This window comes from Sinocyclocheilus grahami, unplaced genomic scaffold, assembly GCF_001515645.1.
Source record: "Sinocyclocheilus grahami isolate Dianchi unplaced genomic scaffold, SAMN03320097.WGS_v1.1 scaffold23.1, whole genome shotgun sequence".
In the NCBI taxonomy this organism is placed as follows: Eukaryota; Metazoa; Chordata; class Actinopteri; order Cypriniformes; family Cyprinidae; genus Sinocyclocheilus; species Sinocyclocheilus grahami.
This window is the reverse complement of record NW_015505202.1, coordinates 2,031,708-2,046,105: the sequence shown is the minus strand read 5'-3', so window position 1 is coordinate 2,046,105 and position 14,398 is coordinate 2,031,708. Positions and strand designations below refer to the sequence as shown.

General features: G+C 37.8%; 2 protein-coding genes and 1 long non-coding RNA gene across 3 annotated transcripts; 2 read left to right on the top strand and 1 right to left on the bottom strand.

Annotated features, from left to right (window-relative positions):
* The first annotated feature begins 1,203 nt into the window (after positions 1-1,203).
* Positions 1,204-3,201, top strand: LOC107561611 (coiled-coil domain-containing protein 85B-like). Its single transcript, XM_016246089.1, has 2 exons — positions 1,204-1,842; positions 1,957-3,201. Exon 2 carries the CDS (start codon positions 2,117-2,119, stop codon positions 2,717-2,719), a length of 603 nt encoding a protein of 200 aa, XP_016101575.1. The 5' UTR covers positions 1,204-1,842; positions 1,957-2,116; the 3' UTR covers positions 2,720-3,201.
* A 3,795-nt stretch (positions 3,202-6,996) lies between these two features.
* On the top strand, positions 6,997-8,891 carry LOC107561001 (uncharacterized). Its single transcript, XR_001605792.1, has 2 exons — positions 6,997-7,066; positions 7,393-8,891. It is a non-coding gene; the product is annotated as an uncharacterized lncRNA (long non-coding RNA).
* Positions 7,763-12,171, bottom strand: LOC107560990 (fos-related antigen 1-like). The gene is made up of 4 exons (XM_016245318.1): positions 11,734-12,171; positions 10,817-11,077; positions 9,733-9,840; positions 7,763-9,633 (listed from the first exon to the last, which is right to left on the bottom strand). The coding sequence occupies exons 1-4, from the start codon at positions 11,848-11,850 to the stop codon at positions 9,061-9,063; spliced, it is 1,059 nt and encodes a 352-aa protein (XP_016100804.1). The 5' UTR covers positions 11,851-12,171; the 3' UTR covers positions 7,763-9,060.
* Between the last annotated feature and the right edge of the window lie 2,227 nt (positions 12,172-14,398).

Below are 14,398 nucleotides of genomic sequence, written 5' to 3'. Positions count from 1 at the left end.
GGTAGGAAATGTCAAATTAACTCAACTTTCGCATTACCAAGTTCACTAAATCACTTTATGCATGTATGTATTTAGAACTGTACTTTTATAATGTTAAGGAAAATAACATAAGATGATTTTAAAAGATGATAGAATGTGTCATTTCTAAGATATTACATTTTACAACTAGGCTATATAGTTGTTTTAACATAATTGCATTACAGTTTTAAACAATTATAACCTGACATGCTTACTATGTTTTTACAAAAAAAATCCTGATTTACCTGAAACAAGCATATTTTATTTTTAGGTATTATGCTTTTGATGATTTGTTTCTTCGAGAGGTCCTCTGCTGGTTCCAAAGCTTGAAAAATATCACTTTTTTACGTTTATTCATTTAACAGACACTTTTATCCAGGTGACTTACAAATGAGGAATACAGCAAGCGATTCACAAGGAGGCAATAACATGAGAAGTGTTAAATACAACGTTTCAAACATCATCTATTAAGCTACAGAACAGAGAGATTAAGAAATAGTAGAAGATTTGTTAAAGACTCAATCATGACTCTATCAGGTGTGTTTACAAGTGTGTTACTATTTTCAAAAAATGTCTTAAAGTCTGACAGACATACTCTGAATTTACCATTTGTTTAATTCATATTTAAGTACATGACCATCATTGCCAGATTATTAGAATATTATAATAATGTTAAATATTTAAACCCCTGCAGCAGCTTAACCAACATAACTCTTTAAAATTCAAATTGCAATTAACTCTCATTGAATCCACCAAAGGGCACAAGTATATTTTCAACACTGCCTTATTATTCTGCACCTCTCACCTATTGTCTTGCATGCGGTTGTTCACACCTCCCTCTCGTTTATCCGAAACTGTGGCCTGTTTCCATTCTTACTCCAGCAACCCCCCTCTCACCCCTGGCCCTGGTTAACACCCCACATTGTTATGTCCTCGTGCTAGCAATTGTGCTGGAGAGCAGGGCGGAAGGATGTGGCTAAATACCGTGGCTTAAAGTAGAGAAAAAGCTTTTGTCACCCTTTCCGTTAGTTTTGTGTGTGTCCCCTGCAGTCTCATCTCAGCAGTGGGAAGACCTCGTCTAGAGTTGCATTTCAACATAAACCTGTATTAATATCCCTTGCTTTGTATCTTCAGTGTGTTATGAGTGTGGTGCAGCTTTAGACATTAGAAACAGCTGTGAGAGGGGAACTCACTCACCAGGATACAGTACAGATTTTTACGGTAAGGGAAGAGGGGAGGGGGTGAAGAAGGGAGCGGAGGAGAGCAGGAGATGGGGGAAGACATCACTGCCTCCCCAACCACCTCAATCGCCAAAGGAAACACTGTAATCTCAAGGAACATCTCAACGAATTCCTCAGGAACCACCACGAAGTAAACTCGCAGGCTGCCACCATACATTTCAGCGTCGTTGATTCGGATTATCCCACACTGTCCCTTTGCAAAACCGACCAATCGCATGCAGCACTAGTATAACCAGCCTGTCCTACATTTCGACTCTTATTTATTTATTTATGATATTTACAACGCGTTTTATGGGGAACGCTTGCGATTGGATGTTTTGCCTATTTAGACATTAAATCGCACCGTGGTTATTTACTGGACTGCACTGGAATGGGTAAAAGCTTTAGGGCGGAGAGAGACGGACATTGTGAGCCCTGATAATACAGAAGAGATGCTCCACGGGGATTACTGTAAACCTCCGTGTTGACCTCTCATCCCAGTCCGAGGAGCAGAAGCAAACACGATTGCGCTTCAGTGATTCCCAGAAGCCAAAAACTGAGAAATGAATGCGGCCAATTACGATTTAAAGCACTGAGGAGAGAGGTAGGCCTGTTAAGTGTGTTACAATCGGGATGTGTTTAATATTATAATCGTTAAACATAACAAAAAAGCCAGTTTGCATATAAGAATTGTGTTTTTTTTTCTCCCTTATTATAGGTTATAAATAGCGGAGCGAAGAGGAAATGGAGCTTTTTCTTCGTGCATGGATGAGGAATGTTGCGATCCATTTACAGTGACAGACATCTCATGTGCCTCGTAAGAGTTATTTTATGGTTTAACCGCTGTAGTAACAATTGATGGTGATTTGTTGTACAATATGGGGAGCGACAGTGAAATACTGCACCGGGAGCTGTCAAAGATGTCCGAAGAAGACTTGCTGGCTTGTTCTAAGGAAGAGCTGGTGAGTCGACTCCGCAAAGAAGAATCGGAAAAGATGTCCGCTCTCATACAGCGCGGTCGATTAATCAAGGAGGTCAATAAACAACTGCAGGGGCATCTGCTTGAAATCAGGGAACTCAAAGTCATCAACCAGAGGCTGCAAGAGGAGAACCAGGAACTTCAGGATTTGTGCTGCTTTCTGGACGACGACCGTCTGAAAGTGAAGAAGCTGGCTCGTGAGTGGCAACTATTCGGCCATCACGCTGCTAAAGTGATGCGCGAGGACCTCGGCGGATACCTCAAGAAGCTCGCCGACCTGGAGCGGATGCAGGACGGTCTGGTGAAGGAGAATCTGGATCTGAAGGAGCTTTGTTTGGTGCTCGAGGAAGAGTGCGTGAGCAGAAGTGATTCCAGCCCGGGTGGCTCCACGGATCTCAACATACCGTGTATGGTGGCCCGGGACGTGGGTGACGGGAGCTCCAGCACCGGGAGTGTTGGCAGTCCAGACCAGCTGCACTTAGTGTGTTCACCAGATGACTGAAGGAGAGGAGCTGAGCCATATTACTTTACCCTTCTCTCTTGATGCTGAGACAGACTTTTTATGTCTACTAAAGTAGTTTACATTTTCTGACAATGACATCTCAGCTATTTCGGTGGAAATAGACTCTAAAGTAGGCTAGTTTACTCATGGCCTTTTGATGCCATAAATACAGTTTCTCTATATTTCATTGATTAACATTTTATAGTTGGCAGACCTTTAACACTTGAGTGAAATTATTGGGTGTCAGGCAAAACAGAATTATTTTTAAACTTTTAAAGTGACAGCCTTTCCTTTCAAAATCAGTCCTCCTGCTGGCAAATCCAGTTTAAAGGGGATAGTTCACACAGAAATGAAAGGTTTGTCATCGTTTACTCCCCTTGATGTCTTTCCAAACCTGTAAGGACTGCAAGGAGTTTGTTAGTGGATGAAAAGCTAATAATTAATTAAATAATAAAATTGCAACATTAAAATAAAATTTAAAATAAAAAAAACGAAATAACACCTACCGACAAAGATAAAATATATTATTTGCTTACCTGCATGTCATGCTGACAATTAACTGGTATCAGAGAACCTTGAACATCATGAGAATTAACTGTTAAATTATTAAAATATTAACTAAGGGGGTATTTCAAGTAAATATTTTAGGTTAAAGTTGTTCAGCTAACAAAAAAAAAAATTGGGGGGAGGGGGGATCCCAGGTGAGACATTTTTCAGAATATCTTCTTTTGTGTTCTCCAGAAGAAAGTCACACAGGTGTGCAACAAATGTGAATGAATCATTTTGATTTACTTTCTTTTTAAGCTGGTAGCTTTGTTTTTGGAACATGGTGGCTGGTTTCTACCTGGTGCATGCTAGTAGAAAATGATATGACTAAGATGGCCTTCCAGCTTGAACTTTCTAGAAACCATCCACCATGTTCCAAAAGCTTCAGATTTTCCAGCAGACCTATTTATTGTATTAGTAGCATTATTTGAATGTATGATTTTCCAATTGTTGCAGGAATGTTTCCTGTCATCTCTTATAGGGGTTGTAGATAGGGGCAAAAATGTAGTTTTGGGGTTGACATTTTCAACAACATAGAGAGAAACTAACCATACTGCTAACTTGTACCAGGTTTTACTGTGCACTGATGTTCACGGGCTGGTGTTTCTCCTACAATGCACTCTGACAGGGCTGCAATGAATCTTGAATCTTTAGAGATTCACATTTTTACTGATTACAGCCATATACTATGTAGTGATCTGTTTAAGATCATTTACAAAAAGCACTGAATCTATTTCAGCAATGGAGAGGAAATGGAAGTATCAAAGGATTGTGCAAAGGGAAGCCTCCATTGTAAGCAGATCAGATTTTTTGTGACGTAATATGACTATATCACGGAGGCCCAAGAATGATTCACTGGAAATGCACATGTTACTAGACCACTTTTCTATAGTATGAGATAGTTTTTTCCAGTTTATTTTGAACTGGACAGTATAATTCACTAGATGTAGTGACGTGTGCTCCACTAAACAATGTTGCTGTGCTCTGCACTGAATCCAGAATGAACTTTCGTTTGCATTAACCCCACTTTAACTACACAGCTGTACTGTACAAAGCTTTTTGTGTTCAGTTGTTGCTTTGACAAGATTTAATTAATACACACTGAATTGAAACTGTTTGGAGGAGAAAACATTGACATGTAGTTTTAAAATTATTGTGCTAGATATTGTTATTATTTTGTTGTATTTGCTACATACTACAAGAGCCTCCTACATGGGATTGTTCTGTTGTACATGTTTTTAATCCAGATATATGATCTTGAAAGTTAATTGAAAGTTAATTCTTTCTAGCAAGCAAAAGGCTTATTCTAAAAGCATCCCCCTTCAGGTCGGGGTACATGTGTCTTTTTGCATACTACAAGAGCCTCCTACATGGGATTGTTCTGTTGTACATGTTTTTAATCCAGATATATGATCTTGAAAGTTAATTCTTTCTAGCAAGCAAAAGGCTTATTCTAAAAGCATCCCCCTTCAGGTCGGGGTACATGTGTCTTTTTTCTATGAAATGTTTAATGGTTTTTGAGGAACATTTGTACATCATCATTGTATTGTGTTGCGCAATGAAAACTACAGAGCTTTGATCATACAACTATTTTAATTTTAGAGACATTATTGGGAGATATAGAGTGACAACTGATATTTATATCTATATGATCTCATTGATTTGCATTACAAGCTATCAGAATTTCGTCATACGTTTTGGCCATAAAAATATAAACAACTGCACTAAATTGCATACTTTTGCTCTGTTTGGGCCTCTGAATAAAAGTCCTCGAGTATGAGCCTCATATTCTCTTATGTCATTCTATATGTATAAAACCCTGATGTACAACATATGATGCTCAATATCCCAGCTAACAGGGAATGTTCTCAGAACTTTGGTTAACTTTCTTGCAAGATTCTACCAAAGTTCTGCTCAAACTTTCGCTTACGTTTATATTTACATGTAATCGTTTAGCAGACGCTTTTATCCAAAGCGACTTATAAATGAGGAGAACAATAGAAGCAATCAGACCAACAAGAGGGCAACAGTATACAAGTGCTGTAAAAAGAATAGAATAAAAAATGTATAAAATAGAATAGGTTAGTGCTAGTATTAATTGGTAAGGTTTTGACGAAAAAGATGTGTCTTTAGACATTTTTTGAAAATGGCTAAAGATTCAGCTGCTTGAATTGAGATAGGCAGGTTGTTCCATCAGCTGGGAACAGTCCAGGAAAAGGTCTGTGAGAGTGATATTGTGCCTCTTTGGGCGTCGTTCACTTGCAGAACGCAAGCTTCTGGACTAGCACGTTTAGGTATATTGGTGCAGAGCCATGTGGTTGTCTTGCAGGCAAACATCAGTACCTTGAATTTGATGCGAGCGGCTATTGGCAGCCAGTGCAAACTGATGAAGAGAGGTGTGACGTGGGCTTTCTTTGGCTCGTTGAAGACCACTCTCGCTTCTGAATTCTGGATCAGTTACAGAGGCTTGATAATACATGTCAGAAGGCCCGCCAAGAGAGCATTACAATCGTCCAGTCTGGAGAGACTGATAGGAAGGGTCTGATCTTCCTAGTGTTGTATAAGGCAAAACTGCAACTTTCTTTAAATAATGTTAATAGAATGTTTATTCAAAGTTATCTGGACTGGGGCTGCTAATTAGCCATTGGCTAGTAGCCTGTATGTAGAGCATCTGCAATGTTATTCTGCATTGTCCCTGTTAACTAAACAACTAAAACTGTTGTCACATGTTCAGAGAACATTCAAAAGTAATGTTTGCAAAATAATAAAATGAAATGTACCCTAAACATTTGTATAACCATGAACATTTTATGTTTCAAAAAAATTTTTTTATCATTACTTACTGGGAAACAGCAAAAAGTTCTTAGAACATATCATTAAAAAAAGTAATAATAATTCTGACAATCATTTCATATGTCAGGCTTTGCAGGGTTAAAGTGTTATAGCTCGCAAAGGACTGGATAACATGGATAAAAATTTCCCAGTCTTGATGAGGTCTTAGTCATGCTGTAGCTCAGGCCCTAATTTCTTGATGCTTCACTGGTTTATTTTTGGCATTTGTACCCTAAACATTTGTATAACCATGAACATTTTATGTTTCAAAAAAAAATTTTTATCATTACTTACTGGGAAACAGCAAAAAGTTCTTAGAACATATCATTAAAAAAAAAAATAATAATTCTGACAATCATTTCATATGTCAGGCTTTGCAGGGTTAAAGTGTTATAGCTCGCAAAGGACTGGATAACATGGATAAAAATTTCCCAGTCTTGATGAGGTCTTAGTCATGCTGTAGCTCAGGCCCTAATTTCTTGATGCTTCACTGGTTTATTTTTGGCATGCTGTTTACACAGCCAGAACATTAAAACTTTCAATTTGACTGGCATACAGAGGTCCTTTCAGCAAAACATGTGCTTGCCGGTTCATTCAGCACAAACACCCTCTTCATTATCTCCATCATATGTTCTCATGTCCTCTCTAAGTGACTCACTTCAAATCAGATCGATAACAGAGGGCACAGTGTGGAGGAAATAGGGTCACCATGTTTATTTAATTTGCTCTCTGTGTATTCAAGATGTCTTGGCCTCTTTTAACTTACGTGCTCTTTCACTTTATCACTTTTGTTCCTCAAGGCTGTTCATTGTTAATTGTAACCACAGGCTATGAAGTGATAAGGATCTCACCATGTTAATTTTTCCCATGAACACAGACAGATGACCAAAAACATGTTTATCCTGAGCAGAACTTTATTTGTTTTAATTTTGTCATACAACAATTAAAGATCAACACTGTTAGAGGAAGGTGTTTAACAACTGGATCAAATCAGATCGATAACAGAGGGCACAGTGTGGAGGAAATAGGGTCACCATGTTTATTTAATTTGCTCTCTGTGTATTCAAGATGTCTTGGCCTCTTTTAACTTACGTGCTCTTTCACTTTATCACTTTTGTTCCTCAAGGCTGTTCATTGTTAATTGTAACCACAGGCTATGAAGTGATAAGGATCTCACCATGTAAATTTTTCCCATGAACACAGACAGATGACCAAAAACATGTTTATCCTGAGCAGAACTTTATTTGTTTTAATTTTGTCATACAACAATTAAAGATCAACACTGTTAGAGGAAGGTGTTTAACAACTGGTTTCAGTTCAGCGGCAAATGTGTTTGTAACTCATTGAACATTTTTGTCATCAGGACATCCTAGGAGGAAACTGTGTGCTCAACCCCTCCTTGTATCCCTGTGTGCTGTGAGAGACTCTCTTTCTATGATGTATCTTGCTAAACATTTACATCATTGCCATATTATTTATCTATGTGCCCCCTGCAATAAAATTACAGCTACAAACAGTCTCTTAAGGGGGCTACAAATCAGCTTCAACTTACATTTTTCATACAGTATAGAATTCAATAGAAGTCCTCAGTTTAAGGCACTCTAGTATGTTACAAAACAGCTCAAGGTCATAACATTGTTTTTGTATTCCCAATAGCAGCACATATTGTCAGTAATTGTTTATTGGATGTTTCTCCTTATTAAAGGAACCAACATCAAATCAGTAAAAAATATCTTGTTTTCAAAAATAAATACAAATCTATATGTGGTCAAGCAATAGTAGAGTCTAACATATAGTGTACTCAGTACAGTATAAATTATATATAATTTACTTCTACTGGCCTGTGGATCACACACCTTTGCACTTGTCGAGAAAGCATCCTGTATAGTAACAGTTGAAGTGTTTCATGAAGTTAAAATATAATTTTTGTAACCAGTGTAACAGTGAACTGTCATTGAAGTGCACATTCTCAGTGTTGAGTTGAGTGGTGTTGCAGACATTGAACCAGGTAGGCTGCATCCCTTCAGTTTCTATAAAACTAGCTTATTCAGCATACACTGTTATTATAATGCTGCATTTCTTAAAACCAAGATTAAACACATAAAATAACAAGACATTACATTGTGTAAATCCACAAACATGTGCATAGCAAGACAGTATAACCGATAAAAATCCAAATCCACATTTCAATTGAGACCTTAACATTTCTAAAATTGGTAACGTAATAATAAATAATGTAATAGACACTCTTTAAAAATTGCTTTCCTGAAGTAACTGACATTCCTTCCTGAAAGGCATAATGATGATAGATCTACACTGTGCTTTAACTCTCAAACCCCCAAAGCAACCTCTAAACTTTACTGGCTAGCAGGCCAGTTTTTAACTGCTACAGTACCGTCACCAATACACTAAATATGTAGTTGAAGTAAAATTACTATAAATCAATAATACTATTATTAATGCCACTACAGTCAAACGTTACGGCTTAAAAGTCAGTCAATTTTCTTTTCAGTGTTATATACATATGTGCTGTAAAAAAATTCAGTCTACTTCGTATGTAGGATGAACATATCTTTCATTTTGCACTACACATCCTTAAAGGTGAAGTGTGCAATTTCTATGTCACTAGCGTCGCCAAACGAAATGCAAAAATACCTTTTCCTGAACACTTACTCCAGATGTTATTGGTTGAACAAACAGATAGTACCTCCAAATGCACGCTCTTGGTTTATCCAGTATTACTAATCAGCCTAAGAATGGCATAGTTGGGTCTCCTTACTATGCTGAGGTTACACACATCACCATTAACTTGTGCTTCTGTATTCTTATAGTGCATTCAAGTTACTTGATAATTGCCATGAATAAAGGTAAACCGAATACACAGGTAAGAGCATATATGCTTGTATGTAGTAGTAGTAGTAAGGACACTTTTGAAAACACTTTTTCCCTCAGCAGATGAGAAATTAAAGGCTGAGGATGGTTGGTGAATTGAGAGAGTGATCCGACTGATCTCCACTGCTGCTGCTGCGGCGATGAGCGACGCCACACGGCTGAGGGTTATGAGAAGACTGGCTGGTACTATGAGAGCTGGTGAGATTGAGAGCTTGGGATGAAGTCGCAGAGCTGGTATCCTGTGAAGAAGAGGGGTAGCTAAAGACCAGGCTGGCAGTAAAAGGGGTCAGAGATGGAGTGGAGATGAGGACAGGAGTATGAAGAGACTCTGATTCCAGAGGTACGCTGGTACCAGTGGAGGCTGAAGCTGGAGGTGGTATGGTAATTTTGGGCTTCGGTTTATAAGGCTTGGCGTGACTCTTTGATTCTCTGGAGGGTCCAGGAAGATCAGGGTCCACAGACTCGATCTTGATTCCACTCAGTGTCAGGAGGTCACTGTTGGAGTCAGAGTCTGAGTCCGAGTCCTGGACTTTGCAGATGGGTCTATGGGCTTCAAAGACCAACTCAAACTTCTCTTTTTGCTTCTGAAGCTCAGCGATCTCCTTCTGCAGACGTGATTTTTCATCCTCTAGCTGGTCAGTTTGCTGAGAAAAGAAAGAGTTCAAACATTCAATTCGGGTCCAAGTAATGCAAAGACACTTCGACTGAAAGGAAACACGAAAAATTAAGCAAAATTAACTTACATTTTGTAATGTGTCAGTCAGTTCACGTCGACGATTCCTGCACTTTGCCGCAGCCATTTTGTTACGTTCTCTTCTAATTCTACGCCGCTCAAGTTCCTCAGGGGATAGCTGGAGTGAGAAAGTAAAGCAAATATAATTAATATAATAATATTCATGCAGTAGTTGGACATTGTATGCATCTGTAATAAAATATTTTAAAAGATAATAGTAATGAATAAAATGAAAAATATAAATTACAAAATAATTACAATTATAAAACCTTATGTCTAATTGGAACAATCGGAACCTAATTGGTCAACTCAATTTTTATAGTTATAAACATGTGAAAACACTGCCATCTAGGGGATGAGATTTTTAATTTCATTTAAAATTCACCGACTACTTTGAGGCAATGTTGCAATTTTCATCTCTGTAATTACACTATTATGAATCCGATAATATATTGTTTTAATTAATTTCACGCTCTCTTTCTTTTGTGGGCATCATATGCAGTTTCCTGACCTTATATTGATGAATCACCTGCAAACACCCTAGTGACTCAAGTATGAGTCATAATATTTTACTCCAGTGAATCACATGATATCCCATTTCCTGTCTCATTATTTCACTCTCACCCTGCTCTACTCAAGACTTGGATGCATGAGTCAGGCAGGATTTCATGAGTTAATTTTGAATGAGCATCTCTGGGTTTCCTCTGGGGTAGATGCTGTCTTGTAAATAGCATACAATAAAATCATAACATGAGAGTCTTACATACAAAATTAATGTTTACAGCTGAACATATAGTTCAAACTCTTAAATAAGCCCAAATGAGATTCACACCCTGTATGTATCAGCAATCACGTTCACGCGTACAGCCAGGTCACTCACAACAGGATATTACACATTCTGGGTCTAGCACACTTTGATTTGGGTCATGCATGAATAACACGCATGGCTGTTTTTGGTTTTGGCCAAGACCACCGGCAAAAATGGACAGGATGACAGGTGAACATAGTGACAAACCATGCTGTCACAGTCTCCCGTCATGACTCATCAACGCCTCATCACATAAACAGACTGACAGCTATTAAATTGGACTCACATGTTCATCATTTCTACTTCTTGTTGAGCTGCCAACGGCTGTAGCTGCTCTAATAACACCTGGCCGGGGCATGTGTGATTGGGAAAGTTGAGGATTCATATATGGGATTCTTGGTGGCAGTGAGTAAGATGGTCGAAGTGCCCTGGAATGTCCCGGGGTGCCTAGAACGGAGGGCTGAAGCATCCATTGAAGGTCCTGGTTTGAAGTTATGGCATTGAGACTGGGCACAAACTGACTGGATCCTGCCACAGAATATTTCTGCTTCAAAGTACAAGAGACACAGACAATATATCATAAGTTACCAAGGCAGTGGCATTAGATATTTAGGGAGGAGGCTTTATTATATCTCATTATGACTCAAAAGCCCATTGTTGTGTTTGCAGAAACACCCAGATATAAACACCAACCTGAATCATTAAATATTTTATTATTATTACTTTATTACTGTCTGCTCTGGGCTCTGTTTTGGCTATATTTATTTGGTCATTAATCCTAAACAGGGGTTCCTAAATGTACTCTGTGGGTCAACAGAGAAGACATTTAAAACACACAGGTTTTTTCTTAGGTTACTTAGATGTTATATTAAGTTTCTAAATAAATAATGCTATGTTAAGACATGTCAGAATATGAATTACAACTCATTTCTAAATAAATGATATGGTGAGCATTTTAAGCATAGTGATATGTTAGGTAAGGTTCATATTTAGAGTTATAAAATGCTACTTTTTTGTCATTTAGTATTCATAGTTGGTGAAATGTGAATTAAAACTGTATTGAAATCTTAAATTCTATGAAGAGTATAACATATGACCTTATTAGATATGAGAGAAAGACGCTTAACTTACCTGTTGTTGTTGTTGTTGTTGTTGTTGTTGTTGTTGTTGTTGTTGTTGTTGTTGTTGTTGTTGTTGTTGTTGTTGTTGTTGAGTGGTGACAGTGGTTGTAGCGGGAGTCGCAGAGCTCGAGCCTGATCCAGAGCTGTTATCTGGGAAGGTCCGATCGATTCCACTGCCCAGGCTTCCGTAGTTGTACATGTATGCCGGTGACTCTTCAGTAATCCAGAGGAAACTGTTGACTGACTCTGTGAACTCTGTGTCGCTGCCTACGTTTTTGGGTCTGCTTTCCCAAAAAGGTTCCTCCTACTTATATCACTGACAGTTCAGGCGAAATTCAAAAGCAAGTTAAATATCCACCTTATTGCGGGAAAGCGGTAGAATCCACCACGATACGCCTGGGGGAGTCTAGAAATGTCTGTCAACGTTTAAAATGTTCATATTGCTGACAGAGGTAGAATAAATGTAAAAAATAACGTTTTATGATTTGTATAATACAATTCTGTTTTTCTGCCAGACTGGTGGTTCCGAGTGTTCACCAGAATATAAATAAGTGCGCAATAACTGTACAGTTTTCGCCCCTCCTATCTTACGGGAAATGGTGCTGCCTGGCTTGTGAATGACGTTTGGTCACATGGAAGATTACGTATATGACCATAAATGGGTTTTTCCGGGAACTCCTTCCGTTTGAGACGGTGATAGGCGCTCTCACGAGAAAGACCATTCTAAATCGAAACTTGAGCTTTTTACAGCAGCTTTCGTTATTATGTAGATATTTCTTCGGGAAAAGTGTACATTGTTTTTCTGTACTTAAACGCGGGTTTATGTTAACACTTAGTAAGCAGTGTGTGGACACGCCAACCAATTCAGTACTCTTCCCATGAGTAAATAAGAGTGGCTGGTCTTCCACAAGTGAAGTCGTGTGTACACGGTTTCAGTGGAGGGACCACATTAAAGCACCATGCAGTGAATGAACGCCATGAATGGATGAAGGGTCATGAAACCAATTTCACCGCTTCTCACCATTCCGCTGAATCATCCCTACAGCAGTAAATAGGGAAATGATTCAGCTAAATGGTGTCAGGCAGTGAAATATTGATTCATGACTTTCCTTCTCGTTTTTGAAAACCACAAACTGATGGGCAGTTCACTGTAGACCTGCAATCTGGTGTATTTTGGGCACAAATATTTAACAATCACAGAGCAGATACTTGAAGCAAGCTTGTGCTTTTTAGGTAAAATGCTCTCAGCCCAGTTTCCCTTTACAGTGTTCATACCAGTGTCTGAAAAATATTGTATTATTATTATTAGAAGTAGTAGTAGTAGTAAGGGGCAGTATTGGCCCTCTGGAAATGATTTGAGGGACATGTTTTATCTAATGAGAGTACTTTTAATCATACAGAAACACACATAAACCAATATATCTCACACATATAGTTAATATATCTGAAATTATGAGAAGAATTTTAAATCTGAACTATTATGACTGTTACCTATAAAACAACATCACCAACTACACCAACAATTATTACAATGGAGCATTTGAATGTCATTTTTTATTACATTTACTGGGATTTTTGACCTAGTCAAGCTCTTACCCTGGTCCCTCTGACATCATACTTAATTGCTGAATTACAGAGCAAATTTTTATAAAATGTATCTTTTGTGGGTCGATCAAATAAAATGACTAACATGAAAACCCAGCAACATACTTTTTTTTTGTTATTTGTTATTTTTTATTTTGTTATTTTTCTTTTTTGTAATATGTTTATTACTGTTCAACTACAGTCACTCTTGTTTGTCACCACTATTCAAGATCTGCTCCTTTTCAGCATCATGACAAATTATTTTTTAACAAAAGAAGGTCATAAATGATCATAAATTTAAGTAGTGAATTGTTTGGTCTATATTACAACAATACACTGGCGTGTCTCGACTTCATAACTGCACCAAAACAGTGACTCATTAAAGAGGAAAACTCTGGAGGTTATACTTTACAGATAATTCCAAAACTTTTTAATGTCATCCATGGTTATTTTTGATTACATTCAATGGAATTTTTGACCTAGTCAACCTCTTACCCTGGTCACTCTGACTTCATACTTAATTGCTGAATTACAGAGCAAATTTTGTATAAAATATGTTTATTTTGTGGGTCGGTCAAACAAAATTAATAACATGAAAACACAAAAACATACATTTACTATGATTATTTTTTTATTTTATGAAGTTTATTTTTTGTAATATTTTTATTACTGTTCAAACCCAGTCACTGTTCTTTGTCACCGCTATTCAAGATCTGCTCCTTTTCAGCATCATTATGACTCATTTTTTTAACTGTTCAGTATGTTCAGTACAATGATCTGTTTGTGCTAAAGGAAACAATGTTTGTAAAAATGAAACCACAAGGCTGAAGTGGATATCTTATCTAAATGATATCTTGCCCATTTCATGTTTGAGGAATAATTGACTTGCTTTGGTATGATGTCACTGTTCCCCCCCCTTTGGTGTCCCGTTTATTTGATCATTTTAAGTATGTTCTCGTTAGATGGTCGTCGGTTGTGTCTTTCCCCTCCCCCCCCCCCCCCCCCCCCTAAATATTATATTGTGGTGCTATCTTTTTTTATATAATTATATTGTGGTATTATATTTCAGATTTCTTCTGGCAAGATCTGGTTGTAACCAGAGTGTTAGTGCTTCATTAGGTGAATTATGACCCAAGCAGAATGGAATGCTGTGATGACACTCC